The sequence below is a fragment of the Mirounga leonina genome, unplaced genomic scaffold, assembly GCF_011800145.1.
Source record: "Mirounga leonina isolate KUSES-001 unplaced genomic scaffold, KU_Mleo_1.0 Mir_114, whole genome shotgun sequence".
In the NCBI taxonomy this organism is placed as follows: Eukaryota; Metazoa; Chordata; class Mammalia; order Carnivora; family Phocidae; genus Mirounga; species Mirounga leonina.
The window spans coordinates 13,224,217-13,242,100 of NW_023270265.1; the positions used below are offsets into that span (position 1 = coordinate 13,224,217).

General features: G+C 45.6%; 2 protein-coding genes across 2 annotated transcripts in view; one reads left to right on the top strand and one right to left on the bottom strand.

Annotated features, from left to right (window-relative positions):
- LOC117998326 (translation initiation factor IF-2-like) overlaps window positions 1–13,674 on the bottom strand; it is a 37,549-nt gene extending 23,875 nt beyond the window's left edge. The window contains exons 1-2 of the mRNA XM_034987102.1: window positions 13,663–13,674; window positions 9,273–9,937 (exon numbers count right to left, since the gene is read on the bottom strand). Coding sequence (XP_034842993.1) covers window positions 9,273–9,937; window positions 13,663–13,674 — 677 coding nt within the window. The remainder of the gene's footprint in view (window positions 1–9,272; window positions 9,938–13,662) is intronic.
- Window positions 9,867–17,170, top strand: ZNF488 (zinc finger protein 488). Its single transcript, XM_035020347.1, has 2 exons — window positions 9,867–9,922; window positions 15,872–17,170. Exon 2 carries the CDS (start codon window positions 16,029–16,031, stop codon window positions 16,998–17,000), a length of 972 nt encoding a protein of 323 aa, XP_034876238.1. The 5' UTR covers window positions 9,867–9,922; window positions 15,872–16,028; the 3' UTR covers window positions 17,001–17,170.
- The last annotated feature ends 714 nt before the right edge of the window (window positions 17,171–17,884 follow it).

The window sequence follows — 17,884 nt, forward strand, 5'->3', positions numbered from 1 at the left end:
CTATTTTCAAGACTAAGGGATGAGTTCAATGTGATGAAACAAACTACCAACTCAACTTCTAGACTGAAAGTTCTTGGGGAAATTTCAAAGGGGGTGAATAAAGGGTAGCAAATTATGCCACTCCAAAGTATGCCTCTGTTTTAAGGATTATTTCAAGCTGATAAGGTGGTTTTAGATACAAGACTCAGGCTAACAAGGAGGAGTCTCTGCCATAGCAATTACTTCCTGCTGTAACTATTTCAGCACTAGTATTGTAGACATTAAAATATGAGAAATTAATAAACAAGCCACTTAACTAAACAGGTTGATGTCTCTTCTGGTATATTCTTTGATTTATTTGATACCAACTGATTTGGTTCATGTGTGCCCTGGCTAAGGAACATTCTTCAGTCTCTTGCTATTATCCTCCTGATAGTCAGCATGGTAGTCTCCCTGGTGTGCTGTATTCTGTCAAGGGTCTTAATATATGTCTACAACCAACATCAGTACATCAGATGGTCTCACTGCACTTGGAGAAACAAAAAAGATGAACAAATAAATAGCAAAAACAATTCTTACAATGTATCTGACATCATTACCTCAAGTTTCACGACAAGACAAGAACAATTTAACCCTAACAGTAACCAAGAATGGTACTAATACTGAAAATTTTTTTATTTAAATTCAATTAGCCAAGGTAAGTACATCATTAGTTTTTGATATAATGTTCAATGATTCATTAGTTGAATATAACACCCAGTGCTCATCATACTGAATTGTTGGTCAGTCTCTCCTGTATGAGAGGATGTCCAAAAGGGGGGGAATTATTAAAATATTAACACAAAGAGCCATTGGACTGAGGTGCTTCTAATGCCCTGAAAGCACACATATGCACACCAATCACAAGCAGCAAAATAGGCTTTCCTAAATAAGACAACTGCTTAAACTATGATCATTCAAATAATTTCTTTGATTTTCTTCCACATCTTTTCTATATAAACCTCCTGTCAGTGGAGTGTCCCTAACAACTGAGGTTTTGAGTTTCCTGATTCAAATCTATGCATACTCAAATCCTTAAAAATTATAAAGTGCTTCAGTTTATCTTTTAACACCAGGAAAGGCAGCTGTGAGCTCCTCTCCCATTCCCAGTGCACCCACAGTAACAATGTCCAGAGTTCCAATATCCTTAGAACGAATGGATCTTGAAGCTCTGCTTCTCTCCTCTATACCAGCCCCACTTTCCATATCCATACCACACATGCAGGAGCTCCCTTGGGGGTCTGTCTGCTCATTCTCCTTTCATGGGACACATCTGCCCTGGTCTCCTACCTGTTTTCCCCTAGCCTTCCCTTTTCACTACTTCCCCTTTTCACTACAGCTGCTGCTTCCATCCTTCCCCCCCTTCTTACCCATCCTCCCCAAGGAAGCCAAGTGGCTCTAAGAAAAACATAGATCTGATCCATCTCTCCTCTGATAAAAGCCTTCCTTCCATGGACTCCCATTTACCCTTAAGGTGAAGTACACACCTCCTATATTCCCCCCTCATCAGCCTGTCCTCTTTCTCCTTCTACTTGGATCCTCTGTGATCCTCTGAGGGCCTCACTGCTCAGGTCTTTGCATAGGTCACTCCCTCTGCCTGGAGCTCCCTGGCTTTCATATACCACTGGCCAATAAGGCAGGCACACTGGAAGACTCACTCATTTTCATCCTATTCAGTCTAATGAATGACCAAATGAAAAAGGAATCTTTTTTTTTTTTTAATGGAAACCACATTGAGATACCACCTTATACCAGTTAGAATGGCAAAAATTGACGAGGCAAGAAACAACAAATGTTGGAGAGGTTGTGGAGAAAGGGGAACTCTCTTACACTGTTGGTGGGAATGAAAGTTGATATAGCCACTTTGGAAAACAGTGTGGAGGTTCCTCAAAAAATTAAAAAAAGAGCTACCCTATGACCCAGCAATTGCACACCAAAGACACAGATGTAGAGAAAAGAAGAGCCACATGCACCCCAATGTTCATAGCAGCAATGTCCACAATAGCCAAACTGTGGAAAGAGCCAATATACGCTTCAACAGACAAATGGATAAAGAAGATGTGGTCCATATATACAATGGAATATTAGCCGTCAGAAAGGATGAATACCCAATTTTTGCATCAACATGGATGGGACTGGAGGAGATTATGCTAAGTGAAATAAGTCAAGCAGAGAAAGTCAATTATCATGTGGTTTCACTTATTTGTGGAACACAAGGAACAGCATGGAGGACACTAGGAGAAGGAAGGGAAAAATGAAGGGGGGCAAATTGGAGGGGGAGACAAACCATGAGAGACTATGGACTCCAAGAAACAAACTGAGGGTTTTAGAGGGGAGGGGGAAGAGAGGGTGGGTTAGCCCGGTGATGGGTATTAAGGAGGGCACGTATTGCATGGAGCACTTGGTGTTATACACAAACAATGAATCATGGAACCTCGGGGGCAGAGCAAGATGGTGGAGGAGTAGGAGACCTGGATTTCATCTGGTCCCAGGAATTCAGCTGGATAGGGATCAAATCATTCTGAACACCTACGAACTCAACAGGAGATTGAAGAAAGGAATAGCAACAACTCTCTGAACAGAAAAGCGACTACATTCTGGAAGGTAGGATGTGCGGAGAAGTGAATCCAAGGTGATACTCGGGAGGATAGATGGCGGGGGAGGGGGCCTCCGTTGGCCGCTTCTGGCAAGTGATAGAGCAGCGGAGCACAAAATCGGAACTTTTAGAAGTCAGCTCCGCAGAGGGACATCGCTCCAGTGGCTAAGTGGGGGGTGGAACCCTCTCTGGGACAGTGTGGTCTCAGGACCCTCAGGGTCACAGAAAGACCGGGGGTGCCTGAGTGTGGCAGAGCTCCCAGGTATTGGAGGGGGGAAGCCGGCTGCAGAGACGGAGCCAAGGAGTGGGCTCTCAGCTCGGGGTTGCCATAAACTGTGATCCGCAGCACAGTCGGGCCACTGCTCTTCCAGGAGGGACCCAACAAGTGGCAGATCCTGGGAGACTCCCCTTCCTCCCCTAGATCTGCTGGGTTTGGAGACTCCACACGGGGTCAGGTGCCAGAGATAGAAACGCTCGGTCACAGGCCGGGTGAGCACAGAGTGCAGCCAGAGACTGGGGAGACGGGAGTGACTGACTGCTTTTCTTTGGGGGTATACTGAGGAGTGGGGCCCCGAGTTCTCAGCTCCTCCGGGGAGGAGATTGGGAGGCTGCCATTTCACTTTCGTCCTCCAAAATGGAACGGAAAGCTTGCAGGGAACAAAAGCTCCCGAGAGCAAACCCGAGCAGATTACTTAGCCCGGACCCAGCAAAGGCAGGGCAATTCACCTCCGGCAAAGACATTTGGGAACCATGGCAACAGGCCCCTCCCCCAGAAGATCAGCAAGAAAAGCCAGCCAAGACCAAGTTTACCGATCAATGAGAACGGCAGAACTCCAGTGCTAGGGGAATACTGCACATAGAATTCATGGCTTTTTTTATCATGCTTCTTTAGTCTTTCAAAGTTAATTTTTTTAACTGTCTTTTTTTTTTTTGAATTTTTCTTTTTCCCTTTTTCAACCAACATCTTATCAATCCCTTTTTAAAAAATCTCTTTTATTTCTCATTTTTAGAGTCATATTCTATCCCTTCATAGTAGTTACCCTTATTTTTGGTATATATATAACTTGTTCTCTCTTTAAAATTTTGAGATACAGTTTCTTCTAACAGATCAAAATATACCCTACATCTCTAATGTATGGCTTTCTTCTAGTCTCCTGCCTGATCACATGCTCTCCCTTTTTAAAAAAAATGTTTTTTAAATCCTCTTCTTTCTTTTTTCAAACAACTTCTTATCAATTCCTTTTATAAAATTTTTTATAATTTTCATCTTTACAGTCATATTCCATCCCTTCATCATATCAACCCTTATTTTTGTATATATATAAGTTTTGCTTTCTTTAAAATTTTGGGAGGCACTTTCTTCTAACAGACCAAAATACACCCAAAATCTAGTGTGTGGCACTGATCTATGCACCAGCCTGATCTTATTTGATCATATTCTGTTTTTTTGTTTTGTTTTGTTCTGTTTTTGTTTGTTTTTCTCTTTTTCTTTTTTCTTGCTTTCCCTTTCTTTTCCCCCGGCTTCAGGTCTTTTCTGATTTGTTTAGAGTATATTTTCTGGGGACGTTGTTACCCGGTTAGCATTTTGTTCTCTCATTCAAATTCTCCTCTGGACAAAATGACAAGACAGAAAAAATCACCTCAACAAAAAGAACAAGAGGCAGTATCGACTGCCAGGGACCTACTCAATATGGACATTAGTACGATGTCAGATCTAGAGTTCAGAATGATGATTTTAAAAACACTAGCTGGGCTTGAAAAAAGAATGGAAGTTATTAGAGAAACCCTTTCTGGAGAAATAAAAGAACTAAAATCTAACCAAGTCAAAATCAAAAAGGCTATTAATGAGGTGCAATAAAAAATGGGGGTGCTAACTGCTAGGATAAATGAGGCAGAAGAGAGAATCAGGGATATAGAAGACCAAATGATGGAAAATAAAGAAGCTGAGAAAAAGAGATAAACAAACAACTACTGGATCACGAGGGCAGAATTCGAGAGATAAGCGATACCATAAGACGAAACATTAGAGTAATTGGGATCCCAGAAGAAGAAGAAAGAGAGAGAGACGGGCAGAAGGTATATTGGAGCAAATTATAGCAGAGAACTTCCCTAATTTGGGGAAGGAAACAGGCATCAAAATCCAGGAGGCACAGAGAACGCCTCTCAAAATCAATAAAAATAGGTCAACACCCCAACATCTAATAGTAAAACTTATGAGTCTCAGAGACAAAGAGAAAATCCTGAAAGCAGCTTGGGAGAAGAGATCTGTAACCTACAAGGGTAGAAACATTAGATTGGCAACAGACCTATCCACAGAGACCTGGCAGGCCAGAAAGGACTGGCATGATATATTCAGAGCACTAAATGAGAAAAATATGCAGCCAAGAATACTCTATCCAGCTAGGCTGTCATTGAAAATAGAAGGAGAGATAAAAAGCTTCCAAGACAAACAAAAACTAAAAACATTTGCAAACATGAAACCAGCCCTACAAGAAATCTTGAAAGGGGTCCTCTAAGCAAAGAGAGAGCCTAAAAACAACATAGACCAGAAAGGAACACAGACAATATACAGTAACAGTAACCTTACAGGCAATACAGTGGCACTAAATTCATATCTTTCAATAGTTACCCTGAATGCAAATGGGCTAAATGCCCCAATCAAAAGACACAGGCTATCAGATTGGATTAAAAAACAAGACCCATCGATACACTGTCTGCAAGAGACTCATTTTAGACCCAAAGACACCCCCAGATTGAAAGTGAGGGGGTGGAAAACTATGTGGCAATCCTTGTATCAGACAAATTAGATTTTAAACCAAAGACTGTAATAAGAGATGAGGAAGGACACTATATCCTACTTAAAGGGTCTATCCAACAAGAAGGTCTAACAATTGTAAATATCTATGCCCTTAACATGGGAGCAGCCAATTACATAAGCCAATTAATAACAAAAGCAAAGAAACACATTGGCAACAATACAATAATAGTGGGGGACTTTAACACCCCCCTCACTGAAATGGACAGATCATCTAAGCAAAAGATCAACAAGGAAATAAAGCCTTTAAATGACACACTGGACCAAATGGACTTCACAGACATATTCAGAACATTCCATCCCAAAGCAATGGAATACACATTCTTCTCTAGTGCATATGGAACATTATCCAGAATAGATCACATCCTAGGTCACAAATCAGGTCTCAACTGGTACCAAAAGACTGGGATCATTCCCTGCCTATTTTCAGACCACAATGCTTTGAAACTAGAACTTAATCACAAGAGGAAAGTTGGAAAGAACTCAAATACATGGAGGCTAAAGAGCATCCTATGAAAGAATGAATGGGTCAACCAGGAAGTTAAAGAAGAATTTAAAAAATTCATGGAAACCAATGAAAATGAAAACACAACTGTTCAAAATCTTTGGGATGCAGCAAAGGTAGTCCTAAGAGGAAAGTATATAGCAATACAAGCCTTTCTCAAGAAACAAGAAAGGTCTCAAATATACAACCTAACCCTACACCTAAAGGAGCTAGAGAAAAAACAGCAAATAAAGCCTAAACCCAGCAGGAGAAGAGAAATAATAAAGATCAGAGCAGAGATCAATGAAATAGAAACCAAAAGAACAGTAGAACAGATCAACGAAACTAGGAGCTGGTTCTTTGAAAGAATTAACAAGATTGAGAAACCCCTGGCCAGAATTATCAAAAAGAAAAGAGAAATGACCCAAATCAACAAAATCATGAATGAAAGAGGAGAGATCACAACCAACACCAAAGAAATACAATTATAAGAACATATTATGAGCAACTATATGCCAGCAAATTAGATAACCTGGAAGAAATGGAGCCATTCCTAGAGATGTATCAACTACCAAAACTGAACCAGGAAGAAATAGAAAACCTGAACAGACCTATAACCACTCAGGAAATTGAAGCAGCGATCAAAAATCTCCCAACAAACAAGAGCCAGGGCCAGATGGCTTCCCAGGGGAATTCTACCAAACATTTAAAGAAGAATTAATACCTATTCTTCTGAAACTGTTCCAAAAAATAGCAATGGAAGGAAAACTTCCAAACTCGTTTTCTTTTTCTTATTTATTTATTTATTTATTTGAGAGAGAATGAGATAGAGAGAGAGAGCACAAGGGGGGGAGCGGGAGAGGGAGAAGCAGACTCCCCGCTGAGCAGGGAGCCCGACGCGGGACTCGATCCCGGGACTCCAGGATCATGACCTGAGCCGAAGGCAGTCGCTTAACCAACTGAGCCACCCAGGCGCCCCCAAACTCGTTTTCTGAGGCCACCCTTACCTTGATCCCAAAACCAGACAAAGACCCCATCAAAAAGGAGAATTACAGACCAATATCCTTGATGAACATGGATGCAAAAATTCTCACCAAAATACTAGCCAATAGGATCCCACAGTCCATTAAAAGGATTATTCACCACGACCAAGTGGGATTTATCCCTGGGCTCCAAGGTTGGTTCAACATCCGCAAATGAATCAACGTGTTACAATACATTAATAAAAGAAAGAACAGGAACCATATGATCTTCTCAAAAGATGCAGAAAAAGCATTTAACAAAGTACAGCATCCTTTCTTGATCAAAACTCTTCAGAGTATAGGGATAGAGGGTACATACCTCAATATCGTAAAAGCCATCTATGAAAAACCCACAGCGAATATCATTCTCAATGGGGAAAAACTGAGAGCTTTCCCCCTAAGGTCAGGAATGCGGCAGGGATGTCCACTATCACCACTGCTATTCAACATAGTATTGGAAGTCCTAGCCACAGCAATCAGACAACAAAAAGAAATAAAAGGCATCCGAATCAGCAAAGAAGAAGTCAAACTCTCACTGTTTGCAGATGATATGATACTTTATGTGGAAAACCCCAAAGACTCCACCCCAAAACTGCTAGAACTTATACAGGAATTCAGTAAAGTGGCAGGATATAAAATCAATGCACAGAAATCAGTGGCATTCCTATACACCAACAACAAGACAGAAGAAAGAGAAATTAAGGAGTCAATCCCATTTACAATCGCACCCAAAACCATAAGATACCTAGGAATAAATCTAACCAAAGAAGCAAAGAATCCGTACTCAGAAAACTATAAAATAACTCATGAAAGAAATTGAGGAAGACACAAAGAAATGGAAAAACGTTCCATGCTCATGGATTGGAAGAACAAATATTGTGAAGATGTCAATGCTACCTAGAGCAATCTACACATTCAATGCAATCCCCATCAAAATACCATCCACTTTTTTCAAAGAAATGGAACAAATAATCCCAAAATTTGTATGGAACCAGAAAAGATGCCGAATAGCCAGAGGAATGTTGTAAAAGAAAAGCAAAGCTGGTGGCATCACAATCCCGGACTTCCAGCTCTATTACAAAGCTGTCATCATCAAGACAGCATGGTACTGGCACAAAAACAGACACATATATCAATGGAACAGAATAGAGAGCCCAGAAATGGACCCTCAACTCTATGGTCAACTGATCTTCGACAAAGCAGGAAAGAATGTCCAATGGAAAAAAGACAGTCTCTTCAACAAATATTGTTGGGAAAACTGGACAGCCACATGCAGAAGAATGAAACTGGACCATTTCCTTACACCACACACAAAAATAGACTCCAAATGGTTGAAACACCTCAATGTGAGACAGGAGTCCATCAACATCCTAAAGGAGAACACAGGCAGCAACCTGTTATGATTAACATAACATAAAAAAAAAGAGCTCCTGGGGGAGGTAATAATAATAATAATAATTATAATAAAAACATTGGGAAGACTGTCCTGTTTTACAATCAATTTCATTGGAATATTATCTTTATTTATCTTTTTAAATAACTTTTGGTTTTGTTTTACTATTTTACTATTTTTTTGTATTTATTATTTCTCTAAAATATTCTCCCTTTCATTTTCTTTGGGTTTCATTTTAGTATTCTTTTTCAAATATTTTTAGGTTAACTGTTAACTCATTTATTTTTACCTTCCCCCCCCCCCATAAAATAACCATTTGTGGCCACAAATTTTCCTCTAAGCTTCTCTTTCACTAAAGTTGTATAAATGCTCACATTAGGGATTTGATGTTTCATTTCCATATTCACCGAAAGAAAAGTTTTGCTTTGTGGACCTTCTAATGTATGTTCTGAATCAGCTTTTCCCCCCTCAGATTTACCATAATTTTTTTTCTTTACAATCTTATTTGTGTAATAGATGCTCCAAAACCTGGGGAAAAGCACAGAGCCTGTTACCTTCTGTCCCTGCATCCCCTGCCCCCCAAGTGCATCCAGAACATTGACTGAGTGACTGAAGGAAGAATGGAGCAGGGACTCGGGGCTGGTTTCCCTTTCAGTCCCTCGGGGATCTCCCTTCCTCAGTCTAATGGGCTCTGCACTCCCTCTGTGCTCCAACAATGTGACCCTCACATCTGGCTGCCATTACAATTCTGGCGAGCTCACCCATTTCTCCCATCTCTTCTCACCTGTCACTACGAGCTCCTTCGAGTCCTGTCATGAATGCCGCCCACTCAGAAGCCATTCCCTCCCGCCGCCCAGCCCTTTTTCGGAGCCTAGTCCGTCCCATTCTCCGTGGGTAGTTAGGTTCCCTGACACCTCTGCTTTCTGTGAGATCACAGAACTCACCATGGTCTGGCGCAGTGCTGCCATCTCCCGGCTGAGGAGGCAGCGAGGCAGAGGGACAGTTCCACGGAAGTTTGGGAGAGTCTCGCGGCGCTGCAAAGATGCAGTTTGCGCGGCGGCTCAGCGGGCAGGGGGAAGAACTGCCCGGACGCCGCGGGGATCTCCGCACTAACACCCGGGCGGTAGCCTGGGACCGGCGGGCCTCGGGGAGAAGTCGCGGCGTCTAGGGCGGGTGAGCAGCGGCAGGGGCGCCTCCGCCGTGGCCCAGGCGCCACCTCCCAAGGCACCGGAGCTTTTCGCTGGGTGCGGCGGCCAGCGCCGGGACGCTCCCCCTCAGCCCAGCTGCTGCGAGGCGCCGGGCAGAGGCCGAGTCCCCCGGCGGCGGGCCGGGGTTTGCGGAGCGGAGCGCGCCGGGCTCGCACCCCGCGCACCTCTGAGGAGGTCGCGTCGACGCGCAGGCCCCTCCCGGAAGGGGCCGTGGGGGTGGCTGCCTGAGGCCCCGCCCCGGGGGCGGGAGCAGTCCGGGAGGGCGGGGCCCGGCCGGCCCCCGGGGTTCGCGCGCCAGGTTCCGACTCCTGTGTGGTGCGGTCCGACCTGGAAGCGGCCGGGGCTGTCAGCGCCTCTCCAGCGCCCAGCGCCGCGGGAAAGCTGAGGTGAGACGCGCCGTCCTGCACGCGGGACAGGCGGCGAGTGGACGTGGGGGGCGCGATTCATCCCACTTCTGCTGGCCTTTCCCCAGGGCAGAGTGCGCAGCCCTGCCCTTGACTGCCGGGTTCTTTCCTCCCCTCGGGCGCCGGCTTCCTTCATCTCGCCCCCCCCTTTTTTCTCTTCGTTACCCCCAGTCCCTGCCTTCTGCCTCTGTCTTTTGTCTCCTTGTCTCTTCCTGTTTCCCTCCGTCGTCTATCTCACTTTTTCTTGCCTGCCTCTTCTTCATTACCTATTTTCCCTGCCCTACCCCTTCTCTTTTTCCTTCTCTGTCTCTCTTGGTCTTTTCCTTCGCCCCACCCTCCACCACCCGCCCCAGGAATTCTGCCTTTTGATTTTTTTTTTCTCCTAGGATGACTCTCATTCATCCATCTGTCCATCCACCCATCCTCCCTCATCCTGTGTTGCTCTGTTATACTCAGCCAGAGCTTGTACTGGGTACTAGAGTAATAATGGTGCATCTGTCCCAGATCCTTTCTCCAAAGGATTATATCCAAAGATTTGGGCATTCAAGTGCCTGTTTTGGGAAAAATACATAAATGATCTAGTTATAAATATCTGAGATTTAGGGTGAGCTGGAAGAAAATACTTAGTTTTAGAGACAAGGCATTGATTGAGTCGTTTTCTTGACATTTGCCTGTAGTAACAGGCACAGAGAGCACACCAGGAAACTAAATCCTGCAGAAACATTGAGGGGACACTGGGGCCCACACCATCCTTCCTTGGAAATAGTGTAAGGCCAGGTTGATAGGGAGGGAAGGGGTGGAATTCAGAGCTTACTTGTGGGAAGACAATAGAGAGGTGAGCGCTTTTCATGTGAAACCATTAAGTGAGAGTTAAAATATGAAATTAACTGTGTATTTCTAAAATAGATACTTGTCAGTGCTGCTGATGTGCAGAATTTAAGTTCCATAATTATGCTGAATCAGACAGGCATTTTATAGCAATTATTGTGGCATTTAAGATTAATGTTATTGTGTACATTAGGTAGGACCACAGTTGAAAATACCCTCATCTTAGTATCAAGGATTGTCTTAGACACATACTAAGTGAAGAAATCTAGAAAAACAAATCCGATTAATTTGGGGGAAATAAAGTAGAAGTATTGTATATTAAAGCAATGTTTTGCTTCTTGTTAAAAATGTGATTTTGTCAGAGAGATGTGATTTCATTGCTTTATGATATTATTATGACATATAGCTGTATGTTCAAACACATATACACACACACCATATATATATAAACTTGTTTGTTTTTAAAGCTATTAATTACCACCTAACACAGAAGTTTTTTTAATAAAGAATTTAACCTTTTGGTTTATTATGATTTTTAATGATATTTCAGTTCATTTGACTTTTCAGTTGTTACAGGAAAGGAAATGTGACATTACATAAATCACACAAACAAAAATGAAATATGATGGAAGAGGATTGCAATGTGTTTATTGAAAGAAAATTTTCATTTTAAATCAAAGAATGTTGGACAAATTCTTAAGTATATGCATGGAACTTTGATTCGGGAGGTTGTTTTCTGCACTTAAGAGTCAAATTGACTTTTAAATCGTTGTACCGCTGACTTCCAATGTATCAGAAGTCTGGAGGGGTGGGATGAAAGGGATGCTTTGCAAATGATTTAAAACCATCATGTCTGCTTTGCTTAGCAGATTTCTTTTTCAGAAACCCAGGAAGTGACAACTTTTCTTTAAAACAGATAATCACAATAAAAAGATTTTTTTCAAGGTTTTGTGTTGAGCTGCAATGCTTTTAAATTTCCTTTCCTTCTTTGAGTAGGCTGTATCTCTCCTTTCTAGTAGATAATGATGCTATTATTGGCATCAGGTAGAGTCTGGCTGAGCAGTTTGATATACAAGCCATGGACTTTCCCCGGAAGGCCGCCACTGGGCTTGGTCTACATGGCCAAGTTGTGTTAGGACTCCAGCCGACTGCATTATGGGCCTGGTGTCTGGCTGCATTCTGGGAAAACTGCATTTAGTTTTGCTTGAACACAGCAGGCATTGCTGCTGAAGGGGTCTAGGCGGACATAGAGCCTGTGGAGATTGGCTGGGAAGACCTCTTCTCTGTGGCATCACCAACCAGCCTCCAGGAGAGCCTGGATAGCTCTCCAGTTTTAATTTTCTCAGGGTTCCAGAGCTAGGAGGGTGTGTGTGTATTTCCCGTTCAGGAAAACCCAGGACGTCACAATCCATATGTAGAAGAGGTGGATAGATAATTATCCTCTGGAACCTTCCAGAATGGTCTGAGAAGCACCTCCAAGGTCTAGGGAAACCAAAGGATTAGTGCACAGGAGATATTATCTGCTCTTGTTTGTTTTAGCTAAAGAGGAAGGCAGACACAGGAGATACTAGTTGGTGGTATACATGGTATCACTGAATAAGATCCAGTTTCTGAGTGAGATGCAGCTTGGATAGGCTGGAGGCTGGTCAGCTGACAGAGGTTGGAGAGTACCTTCAGATACCTCAGGAAAAAGAGGTCACCCGGTTGTTGACTAAAGGTTCTTTCTTCTGTGAATGAAGAGGGAAGGAGGAAAACAGGCAGGCCATTGGGTCACTCATTACACACTACTGGGCATTGGTTCCTGGGAGCACATGAGTAGAGGAAGGTCAGCCAGGAGGTTGACTCTTACCCTTTGCACTAGTGTGATAATAATGAATAAATTAATGTACCTAACATTTATTGAGCCTGGCTCTTTAACACTTCAGATATATTAATCCGTCTAATCTTTACCAAACACCTGATGGAGTAGGCCCCAAGGTGATCCTTTTTTTAAGAAAGGGTCCTTTTTTTGGATGAGAAAATAGGCAGAGAGAGGATCAACACCTTGCCCGTGGTCACAGGATTGGTAAGAGCAGAGTTGGGTTTGGTCGAGGCATCTGATGTGAGAGCTCATGCACTTATCCTCTGGGTGATACATGGCTTGATGATAACATGGGATGGCCTGGTCATAGCGTGAACAGAATGTGGCCAAGTGAAAGAATGATCAGAGTCTGCACTCGGTGCCCTGGAAATGGGTAATAAACAAAGACGCATGTGCTTGTAACACTGTGAAGTGAGTAAGGCTTCATTTCCAAGAATGTAGCCCTTCTTGTGTTCATTGGAGGAATCCTCACTGGTGGCCCAGGAAGGTTGAGAGCCTGAGGGAGAAGTATCCTGTATGATAGGGAAGGATGGATGTGGTCAGACACCATGTAAACTTGGGGAGCACAGATTCAGAAGGTCTCAAAGATCACTTATAATCCCATGATCTAAGGGCTCAGAAATGTTGGAGAGTCTGGGATTGAAATCAGGTCCTTTCAATAGGAAGACCACGGGGTGTTACTGAAAGATGTCTGTGTGGCTCAGGGGGTTTCTTGCTAAGCTCAGACTGAAAAGATCCAAGGAGGAGAAGAGAACCCTTATCAGGACACACACAACAGAGTGATGAGGATGAGCAGATCGTGTCAGGGGGTGAGAGCTCAGAATGAATTGGGGCTATTGAGGAGAGTGGAGGGACAGCAAAGAGTCCCTTAACATTGCACGGGAGCAAGGAGAACAAGGGCTTCATAGATTCACCGGAATGTCTGGCAGAGAACCATCCTCCAGTTGCAAAGGGCATTGGTCGGTCCACGTAGGAAGAAGGAGCGAGGCAGCACCAAGCAGCTGTGCATGTGGTCTCCTGACCCAGAACTCACCGGCCAGAGCATGATGTGACCCCAGAGATGACATCATGCATCTGCACAGGTCATCTGAGAGGTGGATCACAGGAGAGGTGCATGAAGCCTGGAGCTGGATGAGACCCAGAGTCTGATGTTGACCCTGGGAAAGGGCCCGTGAGTCCGTTTGACAGGAAGAGATGAGCATCAGGAGCTGGCACAGGTTCGCTTGGGACAGGCCACGTCAGACACACATCATTTTCCTCTTTGAGAGGCTTCCATCTGGCAATGTCACAGACAGAGTGGACCGGTTAGATGGAGCCCCAGAGAGAGTGTTGTAGGACATTATTTGCACTTGTCTGAGTGACCTTAGCCCAGCAGTGCTGATGCATGGGAGAGAGGTGAGCCTCAGGGAGCTTGGTCATGCCAAAGGTCCCCAGTCAGTGCAGTACCCTTGTCACCTTCTTTTCTTCTTCTCTTTCTCAATATTATTATTATTATTATTATTATTATTATTATTATTATTATTATATCTCCTTTTCTTTCTCCTCCTCCTGTTGGTCCCATTATTATTATTAAGATTTGAATAATAAAATTGATGGAACATGGAGTTGGATGGATATCTAATATAGTGATTGGCAGAATTCAGACCCACAATGGTCTCAAGAAGCTGGAAGGCAGCGCTGCATTTAGCAATGTGGCATTTGGCAGGTTGGAGATGGATGCCCTTGGGTTGAATCATGCAGCTTCCCTCGTGTGGTTACTGTGAAAATTCCACGCAATAAGGCATATGAAGCCTCTGGCATCTCTGGCATGTGTTCACCTACGTAGTCTATGAACGGTCACTTCTATGTTTACATGATGAAGCATCCCTGGTAGTAAATATTTCATCGTGCAGTAAGATCCCATGTTCCAGATTTGAATGCTGAAAGCAGAGTTGTCACATCTGTGGCTCAGGGCACTCTGGACATTTCTGATGACTGGGTCTACATGGCTGTGGTTGGCAGAGGTTGCCCGAGCTGAGAAGGCAGCCCAGTGGGGCTGTCTGCAGAGGGGTGCAGGGTGCAGCAGGACCCGGAGGACAGTAGCGTGGGCGCCTGCCCAGGCTTGGGAAAGACAGCCTGTGGTTCTGAAATGTCATCTGGAGAGCTGTCTGAGGCAGAGCTGGGGATAGAAAGAGAGACGAATTGGGGGGGGGGGGAGTGTGTGTGAGTGTATGTATGTGTATGTATGAGTGTGTATGTGTGAGTGTATGTATGTGTGTATATGTGTTTGTTTCTGTGAGTGTATGTGTATTTGAGTGGGTGAACGAAGACGTGTGTGTGTGTGCATGTGAGTCTGGTTCAGCCAGTGCTGCTCACCAGCTGGGGGAGAGTGGGCGGGGGGAGGCTTGAAGAGGGGTGTCCTAGCTTCAAGAACTGGCCGGTGGAGTTGATTAGGGAAGGGCAGGGAGGAAAGCCTCCCCAGCAGGGCTGATGGCACTCTCTCCTCCTCAGTGCCACCTCACATATGGCCGTGAGTGTCTTTCCTCCAAGCCTTGAGCACCTCCAGGGCAAAGTGGAGGCTGGTCTACCTGAGTAGGTCCAGCAGGTTGGCACAAGAGGACAGTTGACAGGTGAGCAGAGGAGAAGGAAATGGATTAATGTCTGAGGCAAACCAAGTGTGGGCACTCTGGCGAGTGGCTACGGGGCAGACCCACGCTTGCTCCAGGGACGGGGCCAGGTGGAGAAGAGGGGGCTGCCCCCCAGGAGTGGGAGCGGGGCCCAGACCCACCCTGGCATGCCTGGGCATTTTATTGTCCAGCCTTTACCCTCTGGCCGCCTGTGCTGCCGGAGCTCCACTCCCAGGTGCTCGGTGTCCTGTCATGTCTGATTCTGTGGAAGAAAAATGGACACCCTGAGCAGCAAGACTACGCTAAACAATGAAAACTTTCCTAAGTCAGGGTGCAAACACGTTAGATTTGTCAGCTGGGTCGGAACTGCCCGGTGGACACGTCGTGTGCTGTGGGAACACGGCAGCTGCTGCCTGGATGCTGGCAGGTGCAGGGGCAGTGCTGAGCCTCGCCCCTGGGTGGCAGGGTCACGTGGCATGGTCCTTCCTCCCTGATGGAGTCCTGGAGGTGAAAGCAGGTGGCACAGTGCTCCAAGTCAGGGTGAGCTGCTGCATCCTTAGTAGTCAGGCTTCTTTGGATGCACACAGCGAAGATGAGGAGCGCATGTCTCACTGCTGTTGCTTCCTCTCTGTGCAGTGTCCCGTGGTCCAAGCGTGCTGGTGCAGCCAACGGGGGAGCGCTCCAGTCTCACGGCTCCTCCCTGGGTCAAGCCCTCCGGAACACCAAAGCCCCTGAAGACTGACAGCCATTGGAGCATCCACCTTGGCAGCTGGCTCACACCCTGCTGGTCAGCATGGCTGCTGGGAAGGGTGCTGTGCGGAGCTCTTCAGCTGAAAACAGATGGCGGCTCAGTGAAGCCGACCAGGGCAGGGGTTGCAAGCCAGTGCTGCCGGTGAAAACCAACCACCTGGGCTCTGAGGCTGCCACAGGCGGTGGGGGCCAGCATGAGGCCTATGCTGAGCTGGTGCTGTCAGCAACCCCAGGCAAACTCAGACTGGGAAAGCCAATGGCCCAGAAGGTGTGCCGGGAACAGGGGCAGAGTGCCTTCATGGAGGTGCCTCGGCTCAAGAAGAGACTGGAGGGTGCGCAGGCCAAGGAGAGGGAGCATGGTAACCCCACAGGCTGGCCTGTCCCCCAGCAGCTGACACAGGAGATCCCCAGGGATCCAGCTGGCAGCAAGGTCTTCTCTTGGCCCAGCGGAGCCCAAGGGGAACCGAGAAGCGCCTTCAGCAAACCATCCAGGTGTCCAACAGGGAGACCTGGGCCAACCTCTGCCTTCCAGGCAGAGGGACACGCAGATGCCCTTGGGGAGCTGTTGGGACTCATCAACACGGTAGATGTCCCTTGTTGGGGTCAACTTTCAAATTCTAAGTTTTTGGTGGGTGATTTCTGGAACCTGCAAACGTTGCCACAAAATGTTCCTGTCTGCAGTGCTTTCATGGGTGCCCCCACACTGTGGCTAAAGCATGCCACTAGCCAGATACCCACACACTCATCCTCCTCCTCCCCTGCCTCTTGGGCTCTGCTGCGACCCATGTTCACCTCCCTGGGCCTGTCCACCCAGAACTGGTGTGCAAAGTGCAACCTGTCCTTTCGCCTGACCTCCGACCTGGTCTTCCACATGCGGTCCCACCACAAAAAGGAGCATGCAGGGCCTGACCTACATTCTAAGAAGCTGAGGGAAGAGGCCCTCACATGTCCCATTTGCCATGAATACTTCCGGGAGCGCCACCATCTGTCTCGGCACATGACTTCTCACAGTTAGCCAGTGACCGTGGAGCAAACCTGTAGGGGCAGCTTCTAAGATTTGGCAATGAGCCGGAGATGGCTCGCTGGTGTTTCCTTTGAAAAAGCTGGTCAGAGTTGTCTGCAGGGTTGTCTGCATTGGAGTTCATAGATGAACACCTCGGTCATCATTTGAAAAAGAGCCCTCAGCTGTGATGTGTTTTGATGGAAATAAAGTCATGCAATAAAATGATATGCTTTGTTAACCTAGGGCATTGGGACTATGAGGCATGAAGTGGAGGCCCTGCTCCTGTCACCATTCTGTTTGTTCCTTGGGGAGGCAAGTTTGGCACACAGCATGAGGTTTGGAGGCAGACAAACCTGGATTCAAATCTTTCACATATTAGCCCTGACCTTGGACACATTGCTTTAATCGTCTGAGCCCCAGTGTTCTTAGGTGACACTGTGTCTTAGGGATGTTGTCAGGGTTACATGCGAAGGTGTGTGGAAAACAGCCAGCATGACACTTGGCACAGTGTGATCACTGATTAAATGATATTATTGTCCAGATCAGTCAGGTGTTGTTAAATAACAAAATCTCAGTGGCAAACAACTCAAAGCATCTATTTCTCACTCGAGGTTCTATGGATTGGCTGGGTTGAGTTGGTCTTGGCTGGGCTTGGCTCTGATCACAAATTATCTTTAAGTTTGTCTTTTACTCTAGGACTGATGGGCTTCCCAGATGATACTTCTCTCGTGTTTATGCCAAGAGCCCAAGAAGGAAAATCCAAATACACAAGCAAACCTCGGGTTTCTGCTTGAGTCACTTTTTCTTTTTTTTTGAGAGAGAGAGAGTGTGAGAGTGTGGGGGGAGGGGCAGAGAGAGAGAATCTTGAGCAGGTTCCATGCTCAGCATGGAGCCTG

Bases quoted from the DNA above. Each gene is read 5' to 3' on its own strand.
- ZNF488 (XM_035020347.1), top strand. From the start codon at position 16,029: ATGGCTGCTGGGAAGGGTGCTGTGCGGAGCTCTTCAGCTGAAAACAGA.